Genomic DNA, 12,564 nt, shown 5'->3' with positions numbered 1-12,564 from the left:
AGGAAGGAGACCTAGTCCTTACCACAACCAAAGTCACACAGCTCCCCCACCGCCAGTCTCACCAATAAACCAGTGAACCAGACTTGTAGGTTTGAAAGGGGCTCAACTTGCCTGTATAACAATCCTGTCCGACCCACTCCCCTCATCCACTTTGATTTGACCTTGAAGCATTAACTCTGTTTCTCTTCCCAGTGATATCTATTTATATTTTAGATATCTAGCACCTGCATTTTAATTTTTACTTTCACTGTAATCTCTCTCGCACCATCAACTCCCATTTGACCTCCATGCCAATTACCCACACTAAGGTATAATTTCCAATACTCAACTACCCTGTTACAACATCTCTTGGCATTGGATGAACATTGAGAAAAAGGGAAGAAATATTTAAATTATTCCCTTCCATGTTTCAAACTTCCCTGACAACCAGCTCTAATATTTCTCCTAACCTCCATTCTACACGCCCAAATAAGACGAATTTTGAAGCTGGATCTTCTCAAGTCATGACCCCAGCCTTTTTGGATGAAAAGCCACCGTCTCACGTGCACCAGATTTCTAAAGGCCGATTGGTTCGGCTGGGGTCCCTCCTCACTGATTGGCTGCTCCCCCGTGGATGACGTCATCTGCGCGGTGATAGGCCGGCTGAACTGTCGGTCAGCTTTCTCAGCGGAAGTGTCATCACTCGGTGGCGGCGGCGGTCGATTGTGAAGCGGGGACTTGTGCTGAGACCTGCCGTTGGTTCTTCGTAGAGATGCCGCGGGGAGGTGAGGGCTGCCGAAGGTTGGCAGAACGGTGGGGAAGTGTGGAGGGAGGTGATAAGTTAGCCCTCTGAGAGACGGCTCTCCTCAGGGGCCTGGGACGGGCACCTGGGCCCGAACAGCGCCATGGCAACTGGGGGTGGTGTGGTGGGGGGGGGGGGGGGGGATGGTGAAAGTGAGCGTCAGGGGCCTGGGACGGGCACCTGGGCCCGAACAGCGCCATGGCAACTGGGGGTGGTGTGGTGGGGGGGGGGGGGGGGGATGGTGAAAGTGAGCGTCCCTCAGGGGAGGGGAAGTAGGGAATGCTGATCCCGAAAAGGAGCTGGGAGTTGTGTGGGGAGAGGTGGGGTGCTTAGGGTGTTGTGTCCCTCTCACCCCCTGTGGTTGTAATGCTGAGGACCCAGTCAGGGTGGGGATGGGTTACCTAGGGGGAATGGGTGGTGAGGACTGCTGGTGGGGACGGGGTGACCCTGGGTGGGAGCTGAAGCGGTCGGTATTGGCGTGACCCTAGATGGGTGCTGATTTTTGGGAGGTGGGGTGACCCTAGTTGGGTGCTGAATCGATTGGGGACAGTGTGGGACCCTAGTTGGGTGCTGAAGCGGTCGGTATTGGCGTGACCCTAGATGGGTGCTGATTTTTGGGAGGTGGGGTGACCCTAATTGGGTGCTGAATCGATTGGGGACAGTGTGGGACCCTAGTTGGGTGCTGAAGTGCTTGGGGAGGGGGAGGGGTGAAGACAATTTTAAAACGAATGTGAAACCGTGGATTGTTAGAGCCTGACCCCAGTTATAGGTTTAATGTGGAAGGTAATAACAAGTCAGTGAGAAAATAGCACTGAGATTAGACAACATCTGACAGGATTTCTAAAGGGGGTGGGGGCTGATGGTAACGTATCTAAGTTTGCTGTTGACTAAATGGAAGGCCAAATTCTGCAGAGAGATGGTAGAGATATAGTTAAGTGGGCAAGGCTCTGGCAGATGAAGTACAATATTGCTGGCTTTAAGGTCATCCACTTTGGAAGGAAAAATAGCTCAGATCATTATGTAAATTGCACCATTGTTGTACATGGGGATTTGAGAGTGTCTACACATGAATTGCAAAAATCAGTTTGCATGTGCAGTAGGTTATCAAAAGCAACTGAAATGTTGGCCTTCATTGTTAGAAGGATTGAGTTTAAGAGCAGGGAAGTTATGTTGCTATTATACAGGGTCCTGGTGAGGCTACGCCTGGAGTACTGTGTGCATTCTGTTCTCCTTGAGAAAAGATAAACGTGAACTCTGGTTATAGATAGATAGATACTTTATTCATCCCCATGGGGAAATTCAACTTTTTTCCAATGTCCCATACACTTGTAGCAAAACTAATTACATACAATACTTAACTCAGTAAAAAGTATGATATGCATCTAAATCACTATCTCAAAAAGCATTAATAATAGCTTTTAAAAAGTTCTTAAGTCCTGTTGAATTCTTAAGGCGGTTGAATTGTAAAGCCTAATGGCATTGGGGAGTATTGACCTCTTCATCCTGTCTGAGGAGCATTGCATCGATAGTAACCTGTCGCTGAAACTGCTTCTCTGTCTCTGGATGGTGCTATGTAGAGGATGTTCAGAGTTATCCATAATTGACCGTAGCCTACTCAGCGCCCTTCGCTCAGCTACCGATGTTAAACTCTCCAGTACTTTGCCCACGACAGAGCCCGCCTTCCTTACCAGCTTATTAAGACGTGAGGCGTCCCTCTTCTTAATGCTTCCTCCCCAACACGCCACCACAAAGAAGAGGGCGCTCTCCACAACTGACCTATAGAACATCTTCAGCATCTCACTACAGACATTGAATGACGCCAACCTTCTAAGGAAGTTTGGGACACATTGGGACCAGTACGTTTTGGTGCAATTAAGCACTGCCCCAATTAGCCGAAGTTTCATGGATTTAGTTAGAGCTATTTAAAAAAAGACAAACTGAATAACAAGATATGTATTTAAATAAAATACAGAATTAATTAGAACACTACCAATACTATTGTAGTACTATAAAAGTTTATTACTTCCTAATAATTATCAATGGAGGAATTCATCCATGTCACATTCTTTTAACTGTAAATGAGCAAAATCAGCGCAGATAATGAACTGCATACAATGGTGTCGACGATTGCATCCTCCAAATCTTCATTTTCAGTGTAACTTTCAAGATTATTGTTGATACCTTCAAATTCTTTATAGTTTCTAACTTGTTGAAGTAATGAAATCATTGCATTTTCACTCGCGGCCATTTCTGGCATCTCCAGTCTGAATGCTTGAAACCGCAGTGAACAAATCAGTTATGAATTATCTTGCTGCTTATTTCTCGCCAACTGTCAGTGACAAAAATCACTGCATTTTGAACACAAACACGTGCAATCGATACCATTTAAAACTGTTCCCTCTGAGCATGGTGTAGTGTAATGGCCCATGATTGCACGTATCTGACGCTAGTTTGAAACTGTTCACAACAGTCTCCTGCACCAATTAGATGTCACCATCCAGCAATTCCCCCATTTAACTCTAGCATAATCATGGGACAATTTACAATTACCAGTTAACCTACCAACCGGTAAGTCTTTAGACTGTGGGAGGAAACCGGAGCACCCAGAGAAATCCATGTGGTCACGGAGAATGTACAGACTCTTTGCATTAGACCATAAGACATAGCAGAATTAGACCATTTGGCCCATTAAGTCTGCTCCGCCATTCAATCATGACTGATCCTTTTTTTCCCTCCCAGCCTCACAAGACAAAATAACATTCCCCGTTGGTTTAAAAAAAATGAATACAATCCCCATATCAGCAAGTCCACAGCTAAACAACTGTGAGAGAAAACACTTATCAAACATAAAAGCATTCCTACTCTAGCAAACCAAAGAAGCCATTTTGATTAACATACACAGTACATTGTACATTCTCCCCCCACCAGCAAATGTCATGCCCTCGTGACATTACCAGAGTTCCCCAAGGCTTCTTGCAACACACAAAACCCAACCCAGGTGCAGAAAGCAGCGACATAACTAACCAGAGCAGTAGAAATCACACTCGGTTCTCCTGGCACCACATATGTCAACCGCTCCGGGGGGTGTCTACTCCTCTGAGATCTCCGTACCCCTTCTGCCGACCCTTCCACCTCACTGGGTTCCCTCTTCACCTGTGAGCCCTCTGCCTCGGACACCCCAGGTTTACCTGTCAGATCCTCACTCCCTCCCTCATGGGGTTCCCCCCTCACCTGAGAACCCTCTGGCTCATGTTCGGGTTTCACCCTCTTCCCCCCCCCCCCCAACGCTGGCTGCCTCTCCATCTGGCCATCAACACCTTCCCTCCTCTCGCCCAACTCAGTAGGGGAAGGACCAGGATCCTCCTCTTCTGGTACTGAAACGCCAGCGAATGGGAGCAGGGGCCACTCATCAGAGTCGTCATCTTCCGAATCGGTATCCATTCCCGGGTTAAGGACCCATCCCCGCTCTTCAGCAGCAGGCTCTTCCCTCGCTCCGCACCCTCGCAGAGTCCTTGTACTAGGCACAGCCTCCCTCTCTGGCTCCTTGTCCACCCGCACCGTTTGACCCAGGGGCAACAGGTGATTCTAATGGAGTACTTTGATAGGCCCACTCCCATCCTCTGGTTTCACCCGGTAAACTGGTAGATTAGGCATCTGGCTCTCTATTACATAGGGGCTGGCCGCCCATCGATCTGCCAACTTGTGCTTACCAGGAAGTCCCAAATTCCGTAAAAGGACCCGGTCGCCCGGCAATAATTGGGCAAACTTCACCTTTTGATCATATCTCATCTTATTCCTCTGATTTTGTTTGGTAGCCACTGCCTCAGCCAACTCGTACGCCCGCTGTAATTCCCTCTTCATATCGGACACATACTTTAGATAGGGCTTCCCGGGTAATTCACCCACTTCAGCCCCAAAACACAAGTCAATGGGCAACTTCGCTTCCCGCTCGAACATCAGATAATAGGGCGAGTATCCTGTAGCATCATTGCGAGTACAATTGTAACATTGAACCAATTGTCCAATATAGATAGATAGATACTTTATTCATCCCCATGAGGAAATTCAACTTTTTTTCCAATGTCCCATACACTTGTTGTAGCAAAACTAATTACATACAATACTTAACTCAGTAAAAAAAAATATGATATGCATCTAAATCACCATCTCAAAAAGCATTAATAATAGCTTTAAAAAAGTTCTTAAGTCCTGGCGGTTGAATTGTAAAGCCTAATGGCATTGGGGAGTATTGACCTCTTCATCCTGTCTGAGGAGCATTGCATCGATAGTAACCTGTCGCTGAAACTGCTTCTCTGTCTCTGGATGGTGCTATGTAGAGGATGTTCAGAGTTTTCCATAATTGACCGTAGCCTACTCAGCGCCCTTCGCTCAGCTACCGATGTTAAACTCTCCAGTACTTTGCCCACGACAGAGCCCGCCTTCCTTACCAGCTTATTAAGACGTGAGGCGTCCCTCTTCTTAATGCTTCCTCCCCAACACGCCACCACGAAGAAGAGGGCGCTCTCCACAACTGACCTATAGAACATCTTCAGCATCTCACTACAGACATTGAATGACGCCAACCTTCTAAGGAAGTACAGTCGACTCTGTGCCTTCCTGCACAAGGCATCTGTGTTGGCAGTCCAGTCTAGCTTCTCGTCTAACTGTACTCCCAGATACTTGTAGGTCTTAACCTGCTCCACACATTCTCCATTAATGATCACTGGCTCCATATGAGGCCTAGATCTCCTAAAGTCCACCACCATCTCCTTGGTCTTGGTGATATTGAGACGCAGGTAGTTTGAGTTGCACCATATCACAAAGTCCTGTATCAGTTTCCTATACTCCTCCTCCTGTCCATTCCTGACACACCCCACTATGGCCGTGTCATCAGCGAACTTCTGCACGTGGCAGGTCTCCGAGTTATATTGGAAGTCCGATGTGTACAGGGTGAACAGGACCGGAGAGAGCACGGTCCCCTGCGGCGCTCCTGTGCTGCTGACCACCGTGTCAGACCTACAGTCTCCCAACCGCACATACTGAGGTCTATCTGTCAAGTAGTCCACTATCCAATCCACCATGTGAGAGTCTACTCCCATCTCCGTTAGTTTGTGCCTTAAGATCTTGGGCTGGATGGTGTTAAAGGCACTAGAGAAGTCCAGGAATGTAATCCTCACAGCACTACTGACCCCATCTAGGTGAGAGAGGGATTTGTGCAGCAAATACGTGATAGCATCCTCCACTCCCACCTTCTCCTTGTACGCAAACTGAAGAGGATCCCGGGCGTGCCTGGTTTGTGGCCTCAGATTCTGTATTATCAGCTGCTCCATGGTCTTCATCACGTGCGACGTCAAGGCAACAGGTCTGAAGTCATTCAACTCCTTTGGTTGTGGTTTCTTCGGTACCGGGACAATACAGGATGTTTTCCACTGTCTGGGTACTCTTCTCTGCTCCAGGCTCATGTTGAAGATGCGCTGTAGTGGTTCTCCCAGCTCAGTCGCACAGGCCCTCAGTAATCGTGGGGAAACTCCATCCGGTCCCGCCGCCTTGCTGGTACAGATCTTCCTCAGTTGACCTTCCACCTGTGCAGCCGTAATCCTGGGCGTGGGCAAGGTCTCCTGTGAGTGGCTATTTTCCTGTGAGGGAAGTAAGCCTGGTGTGGAGTTCTGCGGTGAGGATGAGATTGTGCTGTCGAACCTATTGAAGAAGTTGTTCAGCTTGTTCGCTTTCTCCACATCTCCACTTATGTTTGCCCCCCGCTTTGCACCGCATCCGGTGATGATCTTCATCCCATCCCACACCTCCTTCATGCTTTTTTTCTGCAGCTTTTGTTCTAGCTTCCTCCTATACTGCTCCTTTGCCCCCCTTATCTGTACTCTGAGTTCCTTCTGAACTCTTTTAAGCTCCAACCGATCACCATCTTTAAAGGCCCTCTTCTTCTGGTTTAGGAGGCCTTTGATGTGACTAGTGATCCAGGGCTTATTATTGGGATAGCAGCGAACAGTTCTAACAGGGATAACGGCATCCACACAAAAGTTAATAAAAGTTAATATGACGACTCCACTTATTTTTCTGCCCAATCTCCAGCATCCCGAGCATATCCAACAGGGTCCTGTTGAACCTCTCTGGCTGAGGATCACCCTGTGGGTGATAAGGCGTAGTCCTGGATTTCTCAACCCCAAGCATAGTCAGTAATTCATGGATAAGCCGGCTCTCAAAGTCCCGCCCCTGATCACTATGGATTCGACTGGGAAGGCCGTAATGAACAAAATACTTCTCCCATAACACCTTCGCCACTGTCGTCGCCCTCTGATCCTTAGTGGGAAATGCCTGAGCATAGCGAGTGTAATGATCGGTGATAACTAAGACATTCGTGGTGTTGCTGGTGTCAGGTTCAATCGACAGAAAATCCATACACACCAGGTCCAGAGGTCCCGCACTCTGCAAGTGCGACAGTGGAGCCGCCAACGCTGGCAGGGTCTTCCTCCGGATGCAACGACTGCATCCCCTACAGTATTCTTCGACCTCCCCCCTCATCTGGGGCCAGTAGAACCAGTCTTTGAGTAATCCCCCCCAGTCTTTTCCACCCCCAAGTGTCTGGAATCATCATGTAAGGCTTGGAGTACAGTCTGCCGATACTTCTCCGGCAGGACCAGTTGCCAACGGCGGGGTTGGTCCTGAGGTGCCGTGACCCGGTACAAGACTTGGTTCTTTAACTTTAACCGAGGCCACTCCTTCAATAACAGAGGCACAAACGGGTGTTTCGCCTTCTCAACCAACACCACATCCCCCTTCTCTACCGCTCTCCACACAGTGCCAAGACCCGGGTCATTTTGCTGAGCAGCTGCCACTTCCCCCGGACTCAGTTCTGGCAACTGTTTAGTCAGCAGTGCGGTCAGGTCACAGTAAGCTAGGGGTATGGCGTCGTCAAAAACCCCCAAATGGTCCACGGCTAGCTCCAGCCTTCCTCTTCCCTCGGCCTTCACGATGATAGCAAACTGACACATCGCCTTCACTCCAGGGGCAGGGACACTCTCCCACTCCTCGTCCTTCTCCTGTTCCCCCAGCTCCCGACGTGACAAAGCATCTGCATCGACATTCTTGCTTCCTGGGTGGTACCTCAGGCTGAAATCATATACCGACAAGGCCGCCAGCCACCGATGTCCTGTGGCATCCAGCTTAGCCAAAGTCAAAATATAAGTGAGAAGATTGTTATCCGTTCTCACCTCAAACTTGGCTCCGTACAGGTAATTGCTCAACTTGTCCACCACCGCCCACTTCAGCGCCAGGAACTCCAACTTGTGAGTGGGATAGTTTCTCTCAGATGGCGACAAGCTTTGGCTGACAAAGGCTGCCGGTCTCAATGCTTTGCCATGCTCCTGGTACAGAACAGCCCCTAGACCCTCTCGGCTGGCATCCGTGTGCAGCACATATGGCTTCTGGGCATCGGCAAAAGCCAACACCGGGGCCTGGGGTCAGTGCCCTTTTCAAAGATCGGAATGCCTCTTTACATCGATCATCCCAGACGAGCCCCCACAAATGTAACACTTACCCAACAGGCTGGTATATGTCTAGGGGAAAAGGAGATCCAGCCACTCACCAACCCCACCTCCCGTACACGCGGGTGCTGTGAGAATCAAGTTTATGCCGCGCGCGCACACACAATATCAAACTCACACCAGATACCGTTATGGAATACACTTTAAAGATTTTACTAAAACTAAAAGAGTACTATGCAATACAGTATATATGAAGGAAAAGAAAATAAAGTAAAAGGTACCAACTTATCAAAGTTCAATCAGTTTAGTGCACATCGTTGGAGCTCAACCATCGAACCATTCGACCCCTTGTCACTTTCCTCCGACCTCCACGTCCTCACACCTGGGACCACCCCGGTGGTCGACCGAGCAGTGCAGTGCACGTCCACCTTCCTCGGCGTCTCCTTCCCGCCTCCCCTGAAAAGACCGCAAAACCCCCAAGCTCCCAGCCTCACAAGACAAAATAACATTCCCCGTTGGTTTAAAAAATGAATACAATCCCCATATCAGCAAGTCCAAAGCTAAACAACTGTGAGAGAAAACACTTATCAAACATAAAAGCATTCCTACTCTAGCAAACCAAAGAAGCCATTTTGATTAACATACACAGTACATTGTACATAAGGTTCCTGTACCACTTGCCCAATGGTAGCAGCGAGAAGAGGGCATGGCCTAGATGGTGGAGATCCTTGATTATGGATGCTGCTCTCTAATGGCAGCTGTCCTTGTAATTCTGCTCAGAGATGAGGAGGGTTTTGCCTGTGATAGACTGGGCTGTGTCCATCGCTTTTTGCAAACTTTTCTGATCCTGGGTGTTGGTGTTTCCATACCAGGCCATGATGCAGCCTGTCAAGATTCTCGCCACCATGCCTCTGTAGAAGTTTGTCAGAGTTTTAGGTGACATGCTAAATAATCTAAAACACTATTAGAAATTTATTTGATGTCAAAATTCCTTTATTTTGGATGTGATGTTAAATTAGACTAGTACTTTCCCCTAGGGTACGTGCAAAAATCTTGCAGCATATTTCAACCAATGATTATTGATCAAAACGCGAAAGATATGGTAGACAGCTCGTTAATCTCACGGTGGGACTTTGGCTATGATTCAACAGCTACCACTTTGTTTTAATGATGTGGAAAATAAGAGTTCTTTTGGATATCAGGAAGTGGCAATTGTCTTCAATTGCTGCTAAACCAGCAAAGGGAGGAAAAGGTGTATGAATAGTCCTCTGGGTGACTACAGAAGACTTTTGAAGTGAATCGGGATTCTACAGGGAAATTTCCATTTGTTTTGTAGTTGGAAGGTGTTTCTAACTACACAACTTTGTGAATCTGAACACGTTGAATTGGAACTTGAGATAATTGTACAAATCCTGATTAAAATGGGAATTTCTGAAGTGGAAAGTAACACAATCTGCCGATTTTCTCTTGTTTGAAATTAATGTTTACATGGCTAGCCTATTTGATTATTACAGTTTGTATCTTAAAAGGGTTGTATAAAGTCTAGTACTTAGAAAATTAAAATGTCCATGTTCAGTAGTTTTTTTTATTGCTGAGAATTGATTTTTTTTGTGGGGGGGGGGAGAGTTCATAATTCCTCAGTGCGTATGCCTCTGCACAAAGGACATAAACTCAGTTAGCATTGACGCTACCTTTGACTAACTTGCCTCAAATGCACTGTGTGAAATTTTTATCTTTGACCAATCTCATCTGTTTACACATTCTAGTCTTTCAGAGAAGATTCCATTATTCTGCATTGTAGTCTTACAGCATTATTTACCTGTATCTTTTAAAATAGCAAGATTTTCTGAGCTAGTTTGGTTAAGCCACTGCCATCAACATTGTAAACACGAGAGATTTTGCAGATGCTGGAAATCCAGAGTAACACAATAAAATGATAGAGGAACTCATCAGGTAAGGCAGCATCTGTGGAAATAATGTTGATATTTCAGGCCAAGACCCTTCATTAGGATTTAGGAAGGGTCTTTAAAAGTCTCAGCCTGAAATATTGACTCTTTATTCCTTTCCACAGATGCTACCTGACTTTTGTGTCCCTCCAGCATTTTGTGTGTGTCATCAACATTGTCCCCCATTTCCATTGTCTCCAGGAATCTGTTCTTTGCAAATTACTTAAGACTTCTGCTTATCATGCCATGAAGTCTTGTAGTTGTTGGTATTGAGCTGTCTGAGGATGTGAACCAACTTCTCCTCCCACATATCAATAACTGTCAGTCATCTTAACCCTGTTAAATGGGATACAGGTCACCAGACCTTCTAAAGTTGAGGAGACGCTTTCAGGTTCAATATTTACTAACTCATGCTAAAGCCAAGTTCCGCTGCATTGCAGGAATTGCAAAACAAGACCAGATCCTTAGTATGCGCTCAGTAGTCACTTCATTAGATGCAGGAGGTACTTAATAAAGTAGTCACCACTGAATGTATGTTCATGATCTTGTGTTACTAGAGCCCACCCACTTCAAGGTTTGATGTGTTGTGCATTCAGAGATGCTCTTCTGCACACCACCGGTGTAACACGTGTTTTAACTGTCATCATCTTGTCATCTTAAGCCAGTGTGGCCATTCTTCTCTGGCCTCTCTGATTAACAAGGTGTTTTCACCCACCAAACTGTTATTCACTGGATTTTTTTCTATTTTCCACACTATTCTGTGTAAACTCTAAAGAATGTTGTGTGTGAAAATCCCAGGAGATCAGCAGTTTCTGAGATACTCAAACCATCCCATCTGGCACAAACAATCATCTCACAGTCAAAGTCATTTTGATCATGTTTCTTTCCAATTCTGAAGTTTGGTCTGAACAACAACTGAACCTCTTGACCATGACTGCCTGCTTTCAAGCATTGAGTTGCTGCCACATGATTAGCTGAGTGGATATTTTCTTTTAACAAGTAGGTATACCTAATAAAGTGGCTGCTGAGTTTATTTCAGAATATGAAGCACGCAAGATCTATGAGGAAATTTGCGGGACAATGTGTAAGATAAACCTTACAATTAAACAATCAGTACCATGTTTATAAGAGTTGTATTGTTTGGTAAGGGCAGGATTAGATTAGAATATAAAAAATGAAAGTTAAACATAATAAAACACTCTGTTGAAATTATCCTGAGGTTATCTTGTGGGTTCGGTTCAGTGAACAACGGAACTCAATACCATTAGCAAACTTTGTCTATGTGTGCTTAACATTTGGGTGGGTTTCAGTTTCATCTTGACACAGTGCACCTTGGCAGGATGAGGTCACAGGATGAACGTGGCTTTGGATTCATTCTCCCCGGAGTCTGCATGGCTCTTATGCAAAACAAGCATATCATCAAGGGTAAAATCATGTAAATTTCCTGATTCTGGAATCGGCTCAAATTTTGCCTGTGCTGGCAAAAGTAGTGGAAGTGAGGTGGATAATTACCAACAAAATAGCAATTAATGTGAACAAGCCATATTAGAGGGACAACTCTCCATTGTTTTTGTGACTGATAACTAGTCTTCCTATATTCAAAAGGAAATAAATAGTTACATTCTCCTGCTCAGAGTCCCTTCCATCCTCAGGAATTGACTTTTATAAACTGCTCTGGGCTCTGTGACATTCTACTCCACTGTAAAAGGCTGAGGCTGTGGGCCTGCTCTGGGCTTTGGGTCTATGGACTCACTTTCAATCTAAATGCTATTTGCTTTTATTGTATGCACAATTTGTTTTTTTTCTCTCTCTCCCTGCGCTGGTAGGTCTTTGTGGCTATTTTTATGGGTGCTTTTGGGTTCCTTTATTTTGTGGCTGCCCATAAGGAAATGAATCTCAGGCTACGTCCACACTACGCCGGATAAATCCGTAACCGAAGCTTTTTCTCTTCGTTTTACCCTTCATCCACACTAAAAAGGCGTTTTCGTCCCCCGAAACCAGAGCTTTTCAGAAATGCTTTCCAGGGTGGGTATTTTTGAAAACGCTGCTCGGGCAGATCAGTCTGGACGGGGTAACCGGAGACTTTTGAAAACGCTGTCAGACGGCAGCGTACTATTTCATTGTTTTCTTGAACGCAACCTAACAATTTCAGAACAGACGGCAACGAGACTGAAGCCAGAAGAGTTATAAATGTACTCACCAAATACTTTGACCCATAACTTACTGAATAAATAAGTATACTGTACTCACTTTGCCATTTTCTGTCCTTGTTCGTATGAAGGTGGTGTACCTATTTATGCAAATACTTCTCTGACAATAGATGTGTAACAGCCTAATG

General features: G+C 46.1%; 1 protein-coding gene across 1 annotated transcript in view; it reads left to right on the top strand.

The window, feature by feature from the left end:
* The first annotated feature begins 637 nt into the window (after positions 1-637).
* pdap1a (pdgfa associated protein 1a) overlaps positions 638-12,564 on the top strand; it is a 28,495-nt gene continuing 16,568 nt past the window's right edge. Inside the window, exon 1 of the mRNA XM_073033532.1 lies at positions 638-764. Within this exon, the coding sequence (XP_072889633.1) occupies positions 752-764 (13 nt within the window). The 5' untranslated portion in view covers positions 638-751. The remainder of the gene's footprint in view (positions 765-12,564) is intronic.

Source organism: Hemitrygon akajei, chromosome 31, assembly GCF_048418815.1.
Source record: "Hemitrygon akajei chromosome 31, sHemAka1.3, whole genome shotgun sequence".
NCBI classification, from domain to species: Eukaryota; Metazoa; Chordata; class Chondrichthyes; order Myliobatiformes; family Dasyatidae; genus Hemitrygon; species Hemitrygon akajei.
The sequence above is the reverse complement of the archived record's forward strand: the minus strand, read 5'-3'. Positions and strand labels throughout refer to the sequence as shown.